At 39.5% G+C, this 21414-nt stretch overlaps 1 protein-coding gene across 2 annotated transcripts; it reads left to right on the plus strand.

Moving 5' to 3' along the window:
• Positions 1-798: 798 nt before the first annotated feature.
• Positions 799-15803, plus strand: ENPP4 (ectonucleotide pyrophosphatase/phosphodiesterase 4). 2 transcript variants are annotated; one of them, XM_004739772.3, is made up of 4 exons: positions 799-1144; positions 8707-9565; positions 10227-10397; positions 12353-15803. In XM_004739772.3, exons 2-4 carry the CDS (start codon positions 8740-8742, stop codon positions 12715-12717), a joined length of 1362 nt encoding a protein of 453 aa, XP_004739829.1. In that variant the 5' UTR covers positions 799-1144; positions 8707-8739; the 3' UTR covers positions 12718-15803. The 2 variants fall into 2 exon arrangements, with proteins under 2 accessions (XP_004739829.1, XP_004739828.1); XM_004739771.3 differs by having other exon boundaries at positions 800-1060.
• The last annotated feature ends 5611 nt before the right edge of the window (positions 15804-21414 follow it).

Here is a 21414-nt window from a genome sequence, read left to right on the forward strand (position 1 = left end):
AAGTGACGGGAGGCAAGAACCAAGAGCACCTTAAAAGTTCTGTTAAATTCAATAAACATTTAATAAGATACTTTTCAACTCCAGGTCCTGTATTTGGCACTGCAAATACAAAGAGAAAAAAAAGATACCATCCATCATTCACCAGGTATGCCTGGGTAACCCAAGCGTTAACAAATAAATCAATTTCATCTGGTAATTTCTCTTTCTACTAGTAAATTTAAAGATACATTCTTCTACTCTATTAAGTTTCCAATTGAAGGCGGAAGCACAATCCCATATGCATCTGTCCAAAGACATGCCCATTTCTCAGCTGGTTCCCTACTGCAGGGATTTTTTTCTGTGAATTGTGACTTTCCTTGTAAACTGCCTACTACAGAACTTCGGGTGTAAAGGCGCGCAATCTTCCAGCAAAACAGGTACTTTGGGTAGAATCACACCGCGTTTATTTCAAGTCCCTGGAACTGTCTGAAGTTGCTCTAGATTTGTGCTGGGCCCTTGGTGCAGCCAAAGTCGCTTTTCCTGAGGACACCAAAGTTGCCAGGTGCCTCTTAACTAGGAATGAACTGGGCTTGGCAACAGTTAGGTGTCTTTCCCGGACACGCTGGGTTTCAGGTTTCCTGAAGGGCGTCCAGCACTAGGATAATAGAAAAGGGGCGGGGTGGAAGATAGGAACCGACCTTCTCGAGGTCCAATGCGACCCCACCAAAGCCGCTGTCTCCAGGTGGTACCCGACTCTAACCAATCGCAAAGGGGATTACATTTGACGCGGCTCCGCCAGCCAATCCGAGGACGCGTCTCAGCCTGCGCCGCCCGCGGGGGTCCCTGCGGGCTGGCAGCAGGTTCCGCAGTCGCGCGTCGGGCGGCTGCGCACACTCCAGAGTGCTCGCAACAAAGCGGTTCTTGGGGAGGTTGAGGCTGTTACCCGCGGCGGGGGCGCCCGCTATTGCGCAGGCGCCTCAGGAAGATCTCTGCCTGGCGCAGAGATCGGGTCGGCCTCGTCCCCAGGGCCCACGAGCGCGGGGTTCCGCCAGTGCTGAGTTCCGCGCGCCGGCTGCAGCGGGTGAGTGCGAGCCTCGCGCGGCCGGCCTTCCGGAGGGAGATGCCACCCCCTCCTGGGTCGCCTGGGGCTTTGGCACTGGAGGTGGTGAGAAACACCCCCCACCCTTCCCCGGCCCCCGGGGCGGTGGCGGGTCGTCCGCGCGGGGACCCGCAGGCGCCGGGAGAGGGCTGGGCTGGGCGAGGAGGAGGGCGGTGTGGGGGGCGGAAAGAGCAGTTGGCAGGTGGTTTGGGACGCGGCGGGGTTGGGGGCGGGGCGTGCTGTGAAGGGTGCGGAGGGCGTGGGCTGACAGCGGCGGAGGGGCGAAGGTGGGCAGGGGTGACAGCGAGGGGAGGCGGGGTGGGCGTTTGCGTCTGAGTATTAGATCGGAGCTCGTGGCAATTACATAATCAAATTTAAGAACTAATTTCCTAGAAGACCAAACAGCAAAGATCACATTTAAGTGCTTTTTATAGGCCGGACACCGTGTTAAGCCCTCGACAAACAATGCTTCCTTTTCTCGGTATAGCAACCGTGTGAGATCGTAGCGTCCCATTATACAGATGGGGAAATTCAGGCTCGGAGGAGTGAAGAGTTACGTTCCACATTGTATGGCTGGTGACAGGCAGATTCAGGTTTACACTGGGTCCGACTCACCTGCCTGACCACCAGGTGATCTGCTGGACCTAAGCCTGAGAACTTACTCCGTGTTCTAGGCAGTCCGCTGCTCCTTTTAATGTCATGGTTTTCTTTTCTTCCTTTTTTTCCCCCCAGAGGTTGTTCCCAGGCTATTTTAAGGAAATTAAGGTCATTTGAAAGCAAAGAGGAAATAGTTTATGTATTTTAGATTAGCTACGAAATATAATTTGGGAGAAATATTGATGAAAATGCAAGAAGTACGTGAGGGGTTATTTTACTATGTAGAAAGTAAGATGGTGTAGCTGTTTTCAAGATACTAGAAAATTTTGTGTGCACTTGCAAATGGGAGAATTATTTAGAATCCCAACATTTTTACGACTGAGAAAGTCTTCTAAAGAGTAGTTTTTTCCCCCTTTGGTGAAAGAAAATAATGATCTACAGGAAGCCACCGAAATTTCCCATGTCCACAGGCAATGCTATTTTATTTTAAAGCTGTGTAAAAGTTTCATTATAAATATTTGTGAAGTCTTTAGATGAGGGCTTTTGTATTATTACAAAGTAGATGGCAAGCTAACGGTGACAAATGTCTTTCACCATTTCCTGTAATTGCTGGCCTCTCTCAACTTCACTGGGACTAAGAATGCCACTGGGAACTGCCTGAGATGCATTCCATCCAGGTAAAAAAAGTCATCCCAGAGGAGGTAGAGCAGGTTTTGTCCCCTGAATTGAAGATTACTACCTACTTCTTTTGGTTGCTGTTGGGATAATTGGAGTTATTTTACTATGTAGAAAGTAAGATGGTGTAGCTGTTTTTAAGATACTAGAAAATTTTGAAAACTTGAAAATGGGAAAATTATTTAGAATCCCAGTGTTTTTAGGACTGAGAATAGGATAGTCTGCTTTTTTTTTTCTTCCCTCCACTATTTTTGTTTGTTTGAAACATTATAGAATTTTTCTCAAAGTTGAGTAATATAACAATTAGTGATTTTCATTCCTTGAAAACTACTTGAGAACTTTTCGCTGGTATTTTGTTTATCAGTTAACACCCCCTGTTTGAATGAAACAGAATGCGGTAGACATAGATACATGTGCTGCTAATAAACATGTTCTGGCAGGAAAAGTTTTGGTAATCATTTGGAGTTGTTACTAGTCTTGTTAACTTGCTGTTACTAGACTTGTAAACTTGTGAGGAGCATGAATTAGTAAGTGCATATTGCTTTCTGAGCTTGGCCTATCACTGGACTTCAGCCCTATCATATGTAAAAAGAAGGGGTTGACCTAAATTTTTTCTAATTATTTTAGGGTTGCACAATAATAGTATTCTGCCTGTTATAATACAGACTTTTTCCTAACATAACAGCTTTGTAACTAGCATTGATAAAAAGAAACTAAATTTGACAGCCTGTTCTGTAACACTATATATAGATGTGTGTGTGTGTATCATGTCACAAACACTAAAGCTAACTCTGGGGGAAATTAGATCTGCTCAAAATTAATTGCCCAGTGACTAAATGTGAGCTTAAGTTCTGGGATCATTCTGATTTCAGAGCCTATAATCTTTCCGTTCTGTCTGTGCCTTGAAGTCTAGAGACAAGGATCCTAACAGTGTGCTAATGCATTCCTGAACCACAGGATAAATAGCACATATATTTGAACATAATTTTCATTCAAGATTTAGGGAAGAAAGATTTTGATTTATACGTATTTTGAGAGAGGGTCAGGCACAGGTTTTTGTTTTGTTATTGTTTTTGCATTTGGAAGGTGTTATAAAACATTTTCATGTTAAAACACCCAAGTCTATTATGGAATACAAATGTTACATAATTTGGGGCATAAATTGAGACGTCAGAGATGTTTCCTGTTTTATGGCAGGGCATTTCAGATGCTTTTAAGATTACAATTTCATTCCCTCTTTTTGTTTTTAATATAATAACTTTATTGAGATATAATTCACACTCTGTCCAGTTCACTCACCTAAGTGAACATTAGGGAGTCATAGAACCATCCCCACAGTCAATATGGGAACATTTTCATCGCCCCAGAAACAAACCTCAGACCATTGGAACTTACTCCCCATTTCCCTCCAGCCCTTTGCGCCAAACACTACCAATGTACTTCCATCTCTAATAAATTTGCCTGTCTTGGGCATTTAATCTAAAGAGTTATAGAAAAAGAGATCTTTAGTGATTGATTGCCTTCTTTCACTTAGTGTAATGCATCAGGGTTTATCCACTTACAGTGTCTGTATCGCTTCTCGGCCTTTTGGCTAAGATCAAGTGCACTTATAGTGTCTGTTAGGACTTTATTCCTTTTTATTGTCAAATAATACTCCATGCTTTGGGTAGATCACATTTTATTTGTCCATTTTTCATCACCTGGTGGGCGTTTGAGTTGTTTCCACTTCTGGGCCCTTATAAAATGCTGCTGTGAACATTTGTGTACAAGTTTTATTTAATGTGAGCATCTGTTTTAATTTCTTTTGGACATATACCTAGTAGTTGAATTTCTAGGTATTATGGTGACTCTGTTTAAACTTTTTAAAGAACTGCCAGAATGTTTTCTAGGTGGCTCTCCCATTTTACATTCTCACCAGCACTGGTATAAATGTTTCAATTTCTTTATATCCTTGCTAACTCTTATTATTGGTCTTTTTGATTCTCTCCATCCTGCTGGGTCTGATGTGTTATTTCATTGTGATTTTCATTTACATTTCCCTGATGGTGTTGAACATCTTTTTGTGGCCTCATTTGCCCCTTTATATTTTTGGAGAAATGTCTTTTTGGATCCTTTGCTCATTTTTTTAATTGAATTGTTTGACTTTTTAAGTTGTTACATTTTTATACTAATTATAAATAACTCATCAGACGATTTTAAAATATTTTCTCCTGTTCTGTGGGTTGTCTTTTCTCATTCTTCATGGTATCCTTTAAAGCACCAACGTTTTTAGTCTCAATGAAGTCCAATTTTATTTATTTATTTGTTTGTTTGTTTGTTTATTTCTTTTTGGTGCTGTACCTAGGCACCAAAGAAGGCTTTGCCTAACTCAGGGTCATGAAGATTTACTCCTATATTTTCTTCTAAGAGTTTTATAGTTTTAGCTCTAAATTTTGGTTCATGAGCCATTTGTAATTAATTTTGGTGTATGGTGTGAGATGAGGGGTCCAAATTCATTCTCTGGCGTGTGGATATCCGGCTGTCCAGGCACCATTTGTTGAATTGGCTTGGCACTCTGCTGTTCTTAGAGATAACTGTATTGAAAAAGGTTTGGATATATATGATATTCCATTTGTAGTAATTCCTCAAAGGGCTTAGTGTTAGAAACAAGACTTTTTGGTGTATGGCTCTCAAGCACAGCGTTACAAAGAAGTTATGGTGTTCTAGAACAGAGTTCATTCACCCTTGTCTTTGTTCTTTCGGGATGACAGCCCGATTCAGTACTCTGATTATTTATGCCCCTATTGTGAGTATGACAGATTTGAAAAGTGTAAAGCCCTCGTCCCCTGATACATGGCACATACATACATTTTTGTAGTATAATCTTAAGTTCTATTAGCTATGTATTGAATGATACTAAAAAAAATAACGTAAGAGAATGTTTGAGCCAGACTTCATGCACAGGAGGTAACTTCAGGGTGTTTGGAAGCACATACTATTACTGAAGAGCTCTTAGAGGTCACGTATAGGTCATCCAGATAAAGGCCTATTGCCTTTTACATGTCTTTGTGATACATTTGAGGCAGATGGTGTTGGAGAAATATGGTAAAAGGAAAGCAAGGTTAGCAAGGATTTTCTGTAACTGTTTTAGTAATGCGTATGTGGGCTGGGCCTGGATACTGCAGGGGCTTGACTGCCAGGCCAAAGTGTTTGTATAGGCAGGGGACTCTTGGAACTTTTTTTAGAGGAGTGTTATGAACAGAGCTACATGGGGAAGAGTAAGTTGGGAGGAGATATTGGGCAAGAAAGGGGAGGGTGGGTAAGGTGGGAAGGTCAGTTAAGAGACAAGAGGAATTAAGGGCTTTTAGAAGTCTGGCCACGGTAGAGATGGAAACAATGGGGAGCTGCTCAAAATGCAGGTTCCTGGCTTCTACTCTGCTCTGCTTCTACTCTATTCTGGAGTCAGAATTTCCTGGGTGTGAGAACTGGGCCACCACACTTACATTACAACAGGCTCCCCTCGGTGATTTTTCTGTCTGCTGTGCTGCAGGATGTGATTTGCAAATAGAAGCGATGAGGCTGGTGGTGAGGGGCTTCCTCAGGGCAGCTCTGGTGTGAGACAACGGGGGAAGCCGTCTTAAAGGCTGGGGAACGAAAGAAAGAAGTCTGGAGCTGCGGAGAATGCGTTCACTTTGACCTACCTCAGGCTTGTCTTGCCCGCGGGATAGTTTGTGCGGTGGAATTGGTGGGGAAGGTGCCCCAGTTACTGAGGGACCAGGGCAGTACCTAAGACACTTTGTACGAAGTGCGGGGGGAGTACCTTTAAGCTGCAGGGCCGACAAGCTGTTTCAGTGGGCTCGTACTGGAGACCAGTACTTGTGTCTGGGAAGGTAGCTGTACCCAGTGACAAAGCAGGGGGTCTGCTCCCTCCACGTTCCCCCAGAGACCTGCGTGGCCTCCGCACAAGCTCTCTGGTTGCTGGACCCCGAGTGTGGCTGAACTCGCACCAACCCACTGAGGCAGGAGGTGAATAGTGCCTGAAGACGAGGTCGGGGCACCGAACACGGAGTGAGAAGGGCCGCTCTCTGTCTCGGTTCCGGAGACTGTGTCTGGATGGTGTGTCTCAATACCGAACAGCCTGGTTACTCTTCTCTTTGGAGAGCAGATTCGGTTTGTCATAACGTCCTGTTTGGGGTTTCATGGGTGGCATCGGCAGCATGTGACGCATGTACCACACTCAGAAGGCAGCTCAAGTTGGGTTAAAGTGGCCGGCTCTTGAGACCTACAGACCCTCACAAACAAATTTCTGTGCCTTTGGTCTTCCCAATTTCAAGTTCCTGGTTCTAAGACGGCCGCAGCTTCAGTCAACTGATGTGTGAATGACTACGCACACACAGATCGTCTAGCTGGCATGTTTGAAGGAAAGAAAGTCTCCGCCTTTAAGTAATTGTGGTTGAGTTGGGAGAAAGAACAGACGATAAGTGGCTCATGCACTTAATCATCATGTCAGTTAGCTTGTGGCCACTTCTGCCTGGACCTCGAGGTTCACACCCCCCACGGCCATACCTTGGCTCTTCCTCTGGAATAATTCACTCACCTCACTCCCACTACAGCCTCACATCCTTGCAGCTTCCCCCGAGAAGCTCTAGTCCAGAAAACTCTCTACTTCATTATCTGTAGCCGTTTGAACTTAGACGCCGTAGTTCAGATTTTAGTCACTCCCTAGTCAGGATCGTCTGCTTCCTTCGCTGTACTTCAGTTTCTCACAGAGTCTCCAGTGCAGGTTTTGTTCAGGCCCATGCCAGGGTCTCTGAATTGCTAGAGAAAAGCAGTCAGCGGTGTCACTAGGAGTTCATGACACCTGCTGTCCACTTTGACCCCCCCATCCTGCTCTTACCCTGCACTCTCTCCCCTTCTCCATGTTGGCCATTTCATACGTTCTCTGTTTCTCAAATCCGAGAACCTTTTGCCACCCTACTCCCTCTCAGTAATTGCCTCTACCTTTTGCAGCACAGAGAATGCAGCTCCCTTCATCTCCAACCCTCAGACCTGTTAGCTTACCTAGCTTTAGGTAGGTAAATCTTCTTGTCTATTACAGTGGAAGATACATCCTGTCCAGCTGAAGTGGGTCATCCTACTTAAATCACCTATCCTGTTTTCTGAAGGACCAAAGATGATAGAGACTAAAGGCAGGGAGATTTATTATGGGAAAGCTGGGGGTTTTTGTTTGCTTGTTTGTTTGTTTAATAATCAGTGGATTGTCCAGAAAGAAAAAAGAAAAAAAAAATCAGAGCGAGCTCTGAGCCTGGGGTATTAGGTAGAATAATTATGTCCTTGATAGTAAAGAGGAAGTTTAAGGAATATGGTGAAGTTCTCAACAGCTGTTGGATTTTTTTCAGAAGTCACTGTGGCAGCCAAGCCCCTGTGGGCTTTGTCTGTCAACCTCCTGTAAATACTGGGCATGTATAGATTGAGGTGGGATCTTTTTCTCAAGTAATATTTATTTCTTACCCCCCTTTTCCATGCCATATCTTCAACAGGAGCTGGTGGTAAGTCAGCATGGTAGAATTTCCACCACCTATTTCTGTGGTGTAAAAAGAACATAGGTTACCAGTCATTAAACTAGAAAAATAATCGCACTCCCTGGAGCCTCTGAAGGCTGGTATTATTTCTGTTTTGTGCAAAAGGATCTTTTTTTTTTTTTTCCTTCATCTGTTATTAAGGTTTTTTTAAAGTTTTTATTTTTTTTAAAATTTATTTATTTGATAGAGATCACAAGTGGACAGAGGGGCAGTCAGAAAGAGAGGAAGGGAAGCAGGCTCCCTGCTAAGTAGGGAGCCGGATGCGGGGCTTGATCCCAGGACCCTGGGATCATGACCTGAGCCGAAGGCAGAGGCTTTAGCTCACTGAGCCACCCAGGCGTCCCTAAAGATTTTAAGTAATCTGTACATTCAACATGGGCACAAACTTGCACCCTGAGATCAAGAGTTGCTTGCTGCACTGACAGAGCCAGTCAGGCGCCCCTGTTCTTATTAAGTCTTTAGAATCATTTCTGCTACTACAGAAAAGCAAGGCAACCAAACAGGAGTTTTTCTGTGGAGTATAAGAGTGGTCCATACCCCCTTCATTAAGAATGGGGCAGGACATGTATATAGGAAATTGGACAGGGAAAGGCAATTTTTGTTTTTTTCCAATTTTGGCTTTATTCAGTTATCTTTCAGTAAATGACATTATCTTTTAGTAAATGACGTTACCTGATTTTAAGATCATATAAAGCTGGTATACAAAAATTTGATAAATTTTTGCTTCTCTTCTCCTGATGGCTAAACTTCTGAGCAACAGCACTACCACTTATGAACTGTGTTTTTATGTTTTAGGAACCCTGATTGCTCTCCTTCAACACGTTCATTATGAAGTTATTAGTAATACTTTTATTTTCTGGACTTATAACTTGTTGTGGAGGTAACTCTTCCCATAGCCTGCCATCCAAGCTGCTGCTGGTGTCCTTTGATGGTTTCAGAGCTGACTATCTACAGAACTATGAATTTCCTCATCTCCAGAATTTTATCAAAGAAGGAGTCCTGGTAGAGCATGTTAAAAATGTTTTTATCACAAAAACATTTCCTAACCACTACAGCATTGTGACGGGCTTGTATGAAGAAAGTCATGGCATCGTGGCTAATTCCATGTATGATGTAATCACAAAGAAACATTTTTCTGACTTTGATGACAAGGATCCTTTTTGGTGGAATGAGGCGGTACCTATTTGGGTGACCAATCAGCTTCAGGAAAACAGATCAAGTGCCGCCGCTATGTGGCCTGGTACTGATGTACCCATTCACAATACCACACCTTCCTATTTTATGAATTATAGCTCTTCAGTGTCATTTGAGGAAAGACTAAATAATATTACCATGTGGCTGATGAATTCGAACCCACCAGTTACTTTTGCAACACTCTACTGGGAAGAACCAGATGCAAGTGGCCACAAATATGGACCTGAAGATAAAGAAAACATGTACAGAGTGTTGAAGGAAGTAGATGACCTTATTGGTGAGCTAGTCCACAGACTCAAGGTGCTAGGATTGTGGGAAAATCTCAATGTGATCATTACCAGTGATCATGGGATGACTCAGTGCTCTAAGGACAAACTGATAAACCTGGATCTCTGCATTGATCGCTCAAGCTACACTCTTGTAGATCTGACTCCAGTTGCTGCTGTCCTTCCCAAAATAAGTAAGTAACCTTGTAGCTGAGGGATATTCAAAGGGAGCAATTGAGTTAAGAGAGATGGTTTTGCAAAAGAATACAGTTCTGGCTTTTGTAGTGCAGTACCATATATTCCTACTGGGAATGAGATTATATGTTTACCCCCTTAATTAACAAGTCTTTAAGCAGTTAGCCTAAGACTCATTTTTGGAGAGATTGCTTCCTTGCTTTTGATATATTTTTTAAGTATTCACACTAATTGAAAAAGGAAATTTTTATCCTTAAAAAAATTTTGGATTTTTGTTTGAGATGTATTGTTTATCTATTGATCTTAGAATTAGTAATTAGCAGCAATACATAATTTATATTTACATAGAAAGCTATACATGAAAATGTTCCCTTTTGTATAAAAATCCACCAGAGAGAATCACAAAATGAAAAAAGTGATACGTGAATGCTTGGAAAGCTAGGGGTGTGTGTGTGTGTGTGTGTGTGTGTGTGTGTGTGTGTCTGTCTGTCCGTCCAACAATATCACATAATTATTGCTCTCTTTTTTGAAGAATTACGTTATTTAATAGATGGCATTGTTCAGGATTTATTTCCAGTTATTCTAGTTAGAAGTTTTTTTTTTTTTTTCCTTATCAGGCAATCATAACTTTCTTCCTTTACTGCTTCCTTTTTCTTCCAGATACAACAGAGGTTTATAACAAACTGAAAGTCTGTAACCCTCACATGAATGTTTATCTCAAAGAAGACATTCCTGCCAGATTTCATTACCAACATAATGATCGAATTCAGCCTATTATTTTGGTTGCTGATGAAGGCTGGACAATTGTGTTAAATAAATCATTACCAAAATGTAAGTATTTAGGATATTTCTATTGTATTCTGGGGATAAATCACACATTGTGACATTGTTCTGTTAACAGCGTACTTTGATTTAGAGATACTAACACTGTGTAATCAGTTCACTTTTTGATTGGATAATTCTCAGGTTTTCATTCAAAAGCAATTTATAACCACAGTTTTACCCTTAGATGAGGAAGGTAGGTGGCATTAAGGGCAAAGGTGTAGTTGACTGTCTTACCCACACCACAGTTACTGTCAGTAACTTTTCAAGGTTGGTTCTTGTTGAGAATGAGAAAAAAGTAAAGAAACAAAGTAAAAGGGGAGAGATTTGATAGTTCAAATGCTTTTTTAAATTGTATGTGTGTGTTTAAAAAAATTGTCCTAATAACTCAAAGTCTTTCCCCAGTGATGAAATCATTTACCTGAGCGCTATAGCTGTTTGGAACACTAGGCAAAAACCAAAAGGTAAACAAACCGAAATTTACCCAGTAAACAAAGCAGGTGTATCAGAAACTCTCCTAAAGCTTGAGGAGTTACAGAGGGGAGAGTTACAGGTCTTCCCTGCACCGAACTTGATTGATCCCTATGTTAAATTCAGTATGAGTACTTTAAAAAACAAGACAAAACAAAACAAAACCCCTGATTTTGTAGTCTGTAACTGGAGTCAGAGTACTTTTTCTGTAAAAGGCCAGATAGTGAATGTGTTAGGCTTTATAGGCCCTCTGGTTTCTCACTCACTCAATTCTTCCTTTGTAGTGGAAAAGCAGCAGTGGACATTATGTAAACTAATGCATGCTGGGTGTTGAAATGAAACTTTGTTTACAAAAACAGGTAGAGAGCTGAATTTGATCAGGGGCTATAGTGTGCAGATCCCTGATCTATAGCCAATCAGAAGCTTCAGACAAGGATAAGACTAAAGGTTAATGGAATTTATATGTTATTTTTGCTTATTTACTAACTGTTGAAAACTGAGAAAAGACAGAAAATTTAGAAAAGAGAGAAAAATCTATTAATACAGAAGTGCAGAGTTTCCCCTTCCAAACTCTTTTCTATCCCATATACATGTATGTTTTTATATTATTGAAATTATTATGGAAATCCTAAAGTCTATATAATAAAGTGTTATATTCTGTTATTATGTTGATCCCATTCATTATTTCTGTTAAGAAATATTTCAGACATGAGATTAAGGGATTCAGTAACACAAACTAATAGACTCACCACCCCATCACTTGTACTTTGTATGGAGCTTATCAGCGCAACAGGCGTACAGGAAAAGGGAATATTTGCCAAAATAAAGCTAAAAACTGAGGATTTGGTATTGGGGTTCTGTCCGGGACTGTCGTGTTTTTCTGTGAGTTTGATTTGGAGTTAGAGGTTGGTGAACTGGTTAGACTTCATGTTGACTGCAGGAACCCCTTCTTTAACATTCTCACTGGGCCCTCCAGAGGTCGAGGCAGAGTGAGGCATTCACTGTCAGTAAACCAGGAGTATGTTATGTAATCCTCTTTCTTATCACAGGAGCAGTTGATGTAGGTAAGGCTGCAGATGCACTTCTTCCTCATTCACTGGTTTTACTCACTTCTGCTCTCCCCAGTTGTTCAGGACCCAGCCACTCTCGTCTAGGCACTAGCGCTCTCTGCACGCGCACAGTGCTGGAAGTTGGCGGTTTAGATGAGTGGGGCTGGTGCTGAAAGACAGGTGCATCAGGTGGAGAAATAGTTTTAAAGCCTCGGGTCATGACCACTTGGGAAAAAAGTGTATGTGTGAAACAGGGGACACATGGCTGAGCTGGAAAAAAACAGATAATTTTCTTCTGGCCCCTGTCAGGTCCAGCTAATCAGTTTTAATGGATCGGAATTACACTGGCAAGAATGAGTATATTTACACTAGAAGCAAGTTGTTTTATAATAGAAAGATCAGTCTTTCTTTTAGGAACTAACCTAATCTTGTTCTTTTTTTCAGTAGGTGACCATGGTTATGACAATTCTTTGTCGAGTATGCATCCGTTTCTAGCTGCCCATGGTCCAGCGTTTCACAAAGGCTACAAACACAGCACAATTAACAGTGTGGATATTTATCCAATGATGTGCCACATCCTGGGATTAAAACCACATCCCAATAACGGAACCTTTGGTCATACTAAGTGTTTGTTAGTTGACCAGTGGTGCATTAATCTCCCGGAAGCCATTGGAATTGTGATTGGTGCGCTTTTGGTCCTAACCACGCTAACATGCCTGATTATAATCATGCAGAATAGACTGTCTGTACCCCGTCCGTTTTCCCGACTTCAGCTGCAAGAGGACGATGACGATCCTTTAATTGAGTAGCATGTGCTGGATTTTATAGAGTGTCTTTGATCAGTCGCGATACTGAGGACACAATGGTATTCTAACGATGAAAAATACACCTTGAGAGACAAAGAACTTAGACCAAGCATGCTAGAATTCTTTTGTTTTTCCTTGTGCTTTGTTTTACTGCATCAGCTAATACATAAAACTCTGACCATAGCAAAAATTGCTAGTAAATCAGTAGTTAACACCAACTATTTCTCCAACTAGAAAACTTTTTGTAAGAAAAATAATGCCTCTGCCTTTTTTTTTTTTTGCAATGAAGATTTGACACATTTTTAAATAAAAATCTATCAAAATTTAGTAGGCATGCTTTTCTAATAAATTTTTATATTTGTAACTGAAATAACAGAAATCTTTATGCAATTAGTGGATTTTGTGTATCAGGAAGGAAAAGTTTTCTATATTTTTATATTTAATAACTTTAATAGAGTTTGTATCCAGGTAAACCTATGACATTGGAAGACCTCTGTGAAGGTTAATAAAATTGGTTAAGCAGGCAGAACAGATCTAGCATATGAAGAAATTATTTTAAGAAAAGCTATTATAAGAAAAACAACAAAAACCATGTGATACAAAGCTTGAGTCTTTACCATTGTCTTTGTTAAGATTCCTAAGCTGTTGAAGCCAGGAAAGATATCTTTCAAAGACTGTTGCTATAAGAAATTAAGAAAATGGAAAGAATTACTTTTCTCTGTCTGTGCTTAATGCTGTTGTGTAAGTTATTCGTGTGTGTGTAAGTGTGTTTGCATGTATGAATGTGTAGACTTCCTGTGACTGACTGAAGCGGTCAGAGCAGCTGGTCTGTGGGCTGACTTCCACATTCCCACGGAACGTGGCTCTCAGCAAAGGGTATATTTGCACTTCATATTTGTTTACTTTCTTATGACTCACAAGCTAAAGTCATAACTTAAGAAAGTTCCTTAGTTTTTGCCACCATGTTTTACTTTCTCATATTGTTTATTGTAGCCAGAGGTATCCAAGCACTGTAAAAAAAAAAAAAAAAAAAAAAAATGTATGACCTGAATACAAATCTGGCTTCAGTTGGGTCGGAATGAGGAAGAGAGATTTTGATATCTATCTTCGGGGCGTTATGCCTTACTTTTTAGGCAGTAGAGTAAATTCAAAATGGAATTTGGTGTCTTGGATCTTTCCCACTGTTCCTATGTGAAGTGGCAGAGTAAACAAACGCTAAGCACTGTTGACATTGTGTAGCCTGAGTGCTGCCCCTCTGTTTCTCCAGTGTTTGGTTCACAGAAGTAATTACTCTGCTCTGATTTTTTTTAACATGTATGTCCAGAGCTAAGGATTTGTTGTAAAGAACTGCCATCCTAACTTTGCTGGGTGATACTTTCTAATAATCAGAAGTAATATTCAGAAACTGAGTTGTGGCAGACGAGATTATCTCTGTTAAAGGAAAAATGGGGTTCAAGAACCACCCATCAGAACTTGAGGCAAACAATTGATAGTGTGGTACTTACAGTTTTGACAGTATAAAATAAGCTAGGTAACTCTTTTAGAGATAGAAATACTATCTACGATCAATATGCCACCCAGCTAAGTGGTGATCATCTGTGATGGTAAAGAACAGTGGTGCCAGGAATTGGACATACAATTCATCCCATTTGGTCACCACTCATTTTGCGACCTGAGGATTTGGTACCTCTTGTTTCTGGAGTTCTTGAGAAGCATTTCTACAGCCTGCATAAATAGTTCATGCTATTTGGTCATAAGTTGACTGTATTAAGAATAGCACAGTAAATAAATAAAACCAAGAGGATTAATTTTGCTTTTTGACAAATTTTATTTTGCCTTTTTCTCACATAAGATTTATTCTAGAAGTTAATAGTTTTTCTGAACAAAATAATAGAAAAATTGTTTTCAATTTCCATTAAAAATAAAACAAAAACAAAGGACAGTCCCAATTAACACAGTGGACACTTTTTTTTTGAAGTAAGTGAACTAGTAGCAGGACATTTTATCCTCGTCCAATAGAGCTTGGTCCTTGTGGTGCTGTTTCAGTCATTGCCTTAGTATGAGTGGTGGTTATAGGTTTCAGAAATCCATAACGAGCATTGAGCCTGTGAGTGGATTTGGGATGGAAATCCATCCATATGGATTGAAGAAGGAAGGGATGTCCTGTCCATGTCTTAATCCTTTGAACAAGATATTTACCTTTTTGCCTTGTCTTTCATTCTATTCTCAAAATACTAACTTTAAAATTGTAAAAATTTTTTTGTATATATGCTGATGGGACAAAACAGTATTTATTTAATCCAAAGAGATGTTTATATGTTATTATTTTGAACTTTATGTTATTTCATTTGTATCTTTAAAAAATTATCACTGTTAAAGCCAGTGACTGCCTAGTACACTGAGAAAATCCTTCAGTGAAGCCAGCCTTTACTTTAAGGTTTTGGTGTATATTTTGCTAAATAATTATCCTGACATGTTTTCTGGGTGATGGAAAATATTTGGCTCCAGGAAACACTTACCTGTTTATGACAACAACAGTCAAAGGTAATAGGAAAACTTATTGAGTGGTTTTTGTTAATTCAGTAGGTGAATTCAGAGTAAGTGCATTTACTTATAAAGGACAGTTCTGCTGTTACTATAATGGGCAAGTTCTTTTGGTAAACAACAATAGACTTCTAATATAAATTATTTCAATGCTGTGTACTATAGGTTTTGTGATATTGTTTCATTAAGCTTCATACAAGAATTTAAAGATAAAATCTTGACGCATTAAAAGATTACAGATGCCTTTGCATTGTTCTTGGGTGTCTCCCTCTCTTGTCCGTATCTGGTAAGCTTTAAGGATGATGGCATTTAATTCCTTTTATTTGGAGGGTTTTACTTCGTTGTGAATATGTAAAGTTATAAATGAAGGATAAAGATAGAAAGTATTGTCACTTAAAATAGTGTGTAAATAAAATGACATGAGTGTGCTTTTAAAGAAATCTGTATGTAGTGCCTTAAGCTGAAGTAAAATCTATTTTGACTATATTGTCTGAATTCATAGTTAATGATTTTACTTATGATTAAAACATTTTATGTGAATAAAATCTACCACTTTTAGTGTAATTATTAGATATAGAATGCAATATTATTGATTTTTTTGTCACCCTGCAAAATATATTTACCGTAACTAATGTTGACATGACCCAATAATACTGCAAAAATCCATGTAGGCATTCATTACAAATTTTTAAAAAATCAGTATATAAGTATAAAACATTAACAAAATTTTAAGGTAGTGGATAAATATGCAATTTAGCATGAGAATATCATTGCAAAGAAAGCCAAGCTAAATTTTGCAGCGCTTCCATAACTATAATTTATTGGTATACAGTAGAAGGGAAGAAGTTTGAAAAAGCAGGCTACAAAAACAGGTAAGGGAGGATTATAGCATTTAAACTGTGTTTTGTAAATAGCCATACTAATTGAGTACAGGTTCAAGAAAGTAGAGCAGTGTGATAAATGCATTTCCCATGCTCATACTCAGGGAACACTGCTAGAAACTGTGGGAGAAAACAAAAAGAAAAGGTACATTCTTTATTCCGGAGAGAGCTCTGCAACATCTCAGAAGTGGTAAAACATTGTAACAAATTATGTCTACTCATGGTTTGACTAGCTGCTGAGATCCTTGGATACAGAGCCCTTTTCTAGGCCACTTGCTTCTCAAGTTTCTCCAACCTCCTGCTTCCTTGGTGCCTGTCCTTGGGTGTCACTGCAGTCCTCCCTTCCCACAACACAACACACACACACACTGCTTCAGAGAACATGTGAGATCCAAAGGAGCGTGTTGGGTCCTGTTGAGTTAGGCTTCAGAGGACTGGTTTGATTTTTGGCACAAACCCTTTGAATCTTCATTTTTCATCAGCATTTTCTTCTTTACTTGAATGGTTTAGTTAACATTTTTCAAGAAAAATAGATATTAAGGCCAAAAATCCCCCGCAAACATGCTGTTCATATGTATGTATATGTATATAGTTCTGTATCCTAATGAATGTGTGTGTGCAGCTGGTGGTTGGTGTTGAAACCAATCAGTCCTGTGACTCATGTCTCCTGGCCGCATGATCTAGCAAAGGCAGAGTCCTACCCAAAATTCAAGAGAAACTGCCAGGCAGACCTGTTTTTCCATTTATCTTCTACCTCCACTGCAGAAGCCTGATTTCCACCATTAGTAAACAATCTGGTGAGCTCCTCGGCTACCCATGTTGGAAGGATGGTTTACAGTCGTGTCCAGCTCAGACTGCCCTCCTGTGGTGAAGATCTGAATTGTCAGGCACGCAATCCAGCAAGCTCTTCTGCCTTGCTTACTTCACTTTCATAGGCCCGGGTGGTGGAAAGAATAATAGAAATTAACCCAAAGCAAATTCAGACAACCCCACTATACAAACATTTTATAAAATGGTTTCTATTGGTCAGACCCAGACCCATTACTACTGACTTCAAACTTGTTTGAATTTTGCACTGAGGAGATACACAAAATTTTGTGAAGATTTTTTTTTTTTTTAATAGTGAAAGTTGTGTTTTCAGGAAATGGTGGCAAAGGAATTCAAACCAACCCTTTTGCTGAGGACTAGAAAATCTGGATTCAGTATAAAAGACCTGTGCTAAGGCAAGGTAATTGAGAAATTGAGAAATTACCAAGAAAGTGAGGTTTCAAAAGGCCACGATTCAGAAGGAGGAAATGGATAAAAGGGCATCTGTAAATTCTGGAAGCCAACATAATAAAAAAAATGGATAGAGGTGTGGAAGGAGGGAAAATACAGATGTAAAAAAGGAGAAGCAGAACATTTAAAAATCTTAATAGCCTACCTTATACTGTTTGAGACAAATAAGTTTGAAAATACAGATGAAGTGGATAATTTCCTATGGAAAAAAAATGAATAAAATTGATTTCAGAAAAGAAAGGAAACTAAGACTAATTTCTGAATTAGAGATTGAGCGAATTATAAACTACTGTACAAAAAGTCCAGAATCAAAAGGCCAATAATCTTTTTTAGTATGTCTTCCTTAGGTTTAATTATCACTGTTACATTTGTTTCATAAAACAGGCTTTAGAAAAAAAGTGAGTTTTTTATTTTAAAATTTTTAATTTAAAAATGTGGGTTTTTGACGTGACTACACCATGGATATTAAAACTGATAAAAGTAGCACCCCAAAAACAAAATGGTAGACCCATATAGAATAAGGGGGGAAGCAAAATGGAAAATCAACCATATCAAAAACTAAATGTAAATAGACAATATTTGGATCAAATGGCAAATGGGCAGATTGGATGAAAAAACAAGAGTCAGCTGTTTGTAGTTTATCCTTTGAATCTAAAGGCAGACTGAAAGTAAAAGGATGGGAAATGATACACCACGCAAACTAACTGTGAGACAGCTGGAATGAAGTCGTCTTCAAGACAAGAATTTTCAGAGATAGTGAAGGACATTGCACAATAATAAAAGGACAAATATATCAAGAAGACAACAACTCTAAGTGTTACACCTAAAAGCAGAGCTTAAAAGTTCATGAATCAAAAAGTGATGGAACTCAAGAAAAACTCCATAAAGAAAATTGACAAGTTCTGCACTCCTCTCTTAAATAACAGATATAACAACTAGACCAAGAAAAATATCAGTAAGGATGTGGAAGACCTGAGTGTGATGTCAACCACATACACTTACTTGACATTTAGAGATTACAACCCCAACCACGGGAGACGTACTCTTCTCAAGTGCACACACAGTCATCACCAAGATAGATCGTATGCAGGACAACAAAACAAGTCTCAGTAAATAATCTCCAAGGATTGCAGTCTTAGGAAGGATGTTTTCTGATCACAATGGAATTAAAATAGCTTCAATAACAATAAGATCTAGAGAAGCCTTGAATATTTTCTATGAGACAATACACTTCTAAATGGCTACCAAATTCTGTAGAATGCAGCTGATGCCATATTTGGATGGAAATTTATAACCTCAAATGCTTGTCTTTGAGAGAAATGTTCAATACCAATGGTTTAAGCTTCCACTTTGGAAAGGTAGTAAGATGAAGAAAATAATCCAAAGTAAGTAAAAGAAAATAATAAAGATAAAATCAGAATCAATGAAAGAGAAAAGACAAAAATTAAGAAAATCAAATTTTGGCATTATAAGTCTTAATAAAATTGATAAGTCCCTAATAAGATTAAGGGGGGGGAGAGGGAGAACAAATTAACAAGATGAGTAATAAAAGAGGGGCCATCACTTACAGATTCTACACTTATCAAAAGGATAACAAGAGAATATTATGATAAGTTTGACAGTTAAGGTAAAATGAACAAATTCCTTAAAAAATACAACTTAACCAAAACTTATACAAAATCAAATAAAAAACCTTAATAGCCTTATTTATGCTATCACAAAAATTAATTTGTTATCAAAAATGTCCCCACAGAGAAAACTCGTAAATCCAGTTGATTTCACTGATTAGTTACATTTAAGGAGGAAATTATTTTACCCAAATTTATGGAAAATAGAGAAGAAAGGAACATACGTCCAAACTGGTTTAGGAGGCCAGTATAACACTGACCAAAATCTGATAAAGATGTTTAAAGAAAACCATAGAATAATATCTCTATGAAAAAAATTATTTAGCAAAACACTGAATTGAGTTTACCAGTATTTTAGAAGGACAAAACATCAACAAGTGGGATTTATTCCAGAAGGGCACCATTAGTTTGATATTTGAAAAATCAGTGTTATCCTCTATATTAATAGGGAAAACAAGAGCATGTTAATAAATGTGGAAAAAGCATTTGCCAAAATTCAACACCTATTTATTATTTTTTTAAAAAACCAACTCACCACATCCGGAAGAGAACTTCAAGCTGGTATATACGCCATAAGCCTACAGCCAGTATCATACTGAATCATAACATAATATAGTAAACCTACAGTTAATACACTGAGTGGGGAAATGCTCAGTATTTTTCTCGTATAATCAGGAGAAAGGCAAGGCTGTCCACTGTCATCACTTTTTATTTAACATTGCCCTGGAGGTGTTAGCCACTCGGTAACACAGGAAAAAGGAATCAGATAAGATTCAAAAAACAATGAAAACTGTCATATCCACAGATGACATGATTTCACACACAGAAAATCCAAAGGAATCAGACAAACTAGAAGCTTGCCAATTTGCTGGATATATGATCAATATATAAAAATCAATTGTATTTCTATGTATCCCCAGAAAATGAAAATTTAAAACGGGTATCACTTATACTGGTATCAAGCAGCATGAAATATCTCAGGATTAGTCCAACAAAGGATCTGCAGAATTTTGCATGGTAAATTATAGCATTGAGCGGAATTAAGAAAGACCAGAATGGGGGTACCTGGGTGGCTCAGTCAGTTAAGCTCCTGCTTTCGGCTCAGGTCATGATCTTGGGGTCCTGGGATCCAGCCCCTGCTCAGCGAGGAATCTCCTTCTCCCTCTGTCTCTGCCCCCCACTCATGCTCTCTGCTCTCAAGTAAATAAATAAATTCTTTAAAAAAAAAAAAAAGACCAAAATAGTAGAAGGCTCTGTCATGTTTCTAGGTTGAAAGATTCAACATTGTAAGATGTCAGTTCTCCTCAAACTGGTCATTGCATCCAAGCAATCCCAGATGAGTTTTATTTATTTTTTATGGAATTGTATAAGCAGACTCAAAATGATGCAGAAATAAATGTAAAGGGCCGAGACAGTCTTCACGACACCATGATAGGACTTATTCCACTGGACATCAAGAACTATTGTAAAGTTGTGATAATTCGGTCAGTATGGTGTTGACACAAGGATAGACAGAGATGAAAAGAACTGAGGACCTTGCATAAAATGACGAATCCATACACGTGTGGGTGTATCAGACATCTCTCATGCCTCAAACCCACTCAACCTACCCCTTACCTCCAGTATCATCCCAGTGCGAGCCAGCTTCCCCTAAATACAGCCTGAGGATGTACAGCCTTGTTCTTCCTGGCTCAGACACCGCAGCGCTGGGTGCCTATGAGGTCACATTTGGCAGAAGGTTCAACATCCAACTAACATGAATGCTGAAAGGGGGAAACAGAAATTGGATGAAAGGAGATTAGTAACTAAAACGAACTCTGAAAATTGGCTTTACTGTGAAAGAGATAGGAGCCTTTCCAATAAGAAGTCTTTGAGTGACAAGGGAAGTATCTTAACAACTGCAAAATTCCAAGGAACTGAGGGCTTTAAAAGAAACATTATGAAAGTGGAGGAGGGTGGGGAGGAGGGCGGGAAGGAGAGGGAGGGGGAGGGGGGGAGTGACATAAATTGTCCTAAGACTTCTCAATAGCAGCCCTGCGGGAAGACAATGGAATGATATCAACTAGGAGCTATGAATACATTTTCTTGTATAGTTTCTCACTTTTCCAGGCGTTTTATTATTGTTTTTGTTTCATATCCCCTGCCTGTCACGAATGAACGATGTCCCCTCAACATTCATTCTGAGCATTTAGATTCACATCCGATCCAATCCTGGGTCCTGCTGCCGGCTGACATTCCTATGTCCATGCCTATCAATCATCACAGCTGTCAAGGGGTTTGGATGGTCCCTAAGATCCTTGTTAAGTAGGGGAGGTTGAACGGTCCCTAAGATGCTTCCCGGCTGTAGAGATTCTCAAGTCTGTTCCCCT

The sequence above is a fragment of the Mustela putorius genome, unplaced genomic scaffold, assembly GCF_011764305.1.
Source record: "Mustela putorius furo isolate JIRA1106 unplaced genomic scaffold, ASM1176430v1.1 tig00003983_pilon_pilon_pilon, whole genome shotgun sequence".
In the NCBI taxonomy this organism is placed as follows: Eukaryota; Metazoa; Chordata; class Mammalia; order Carnivora; family Mustelidae; genus Mustela; species Mustela putorius.

Excerpts from the sequence above, each read along its gene's own strand:
- ENPP4 (XM_004739772.3), top strand. The coding sequence starts at position 8,740 with ATGAAGTTATTAGTAATACTTTTATTTTCTGGACTTATAACTTGTTGT. Across the intron at positions 9,566-10,226 it reads TGCTGTCCTTCCCAAAATAA|ATACAACAGAGGTTTATAAC; the intron begins GTAAGTAACCTT and ends TTTTTCTTCCAG. Across the intron at positions 10,398-12,352 it reads AAATAAATCATTACCAAAAT|TAGGTGACCATGGTTATGAC; the intron begins GTAAGTATTTAG and ends TCTTTTTTTCAG.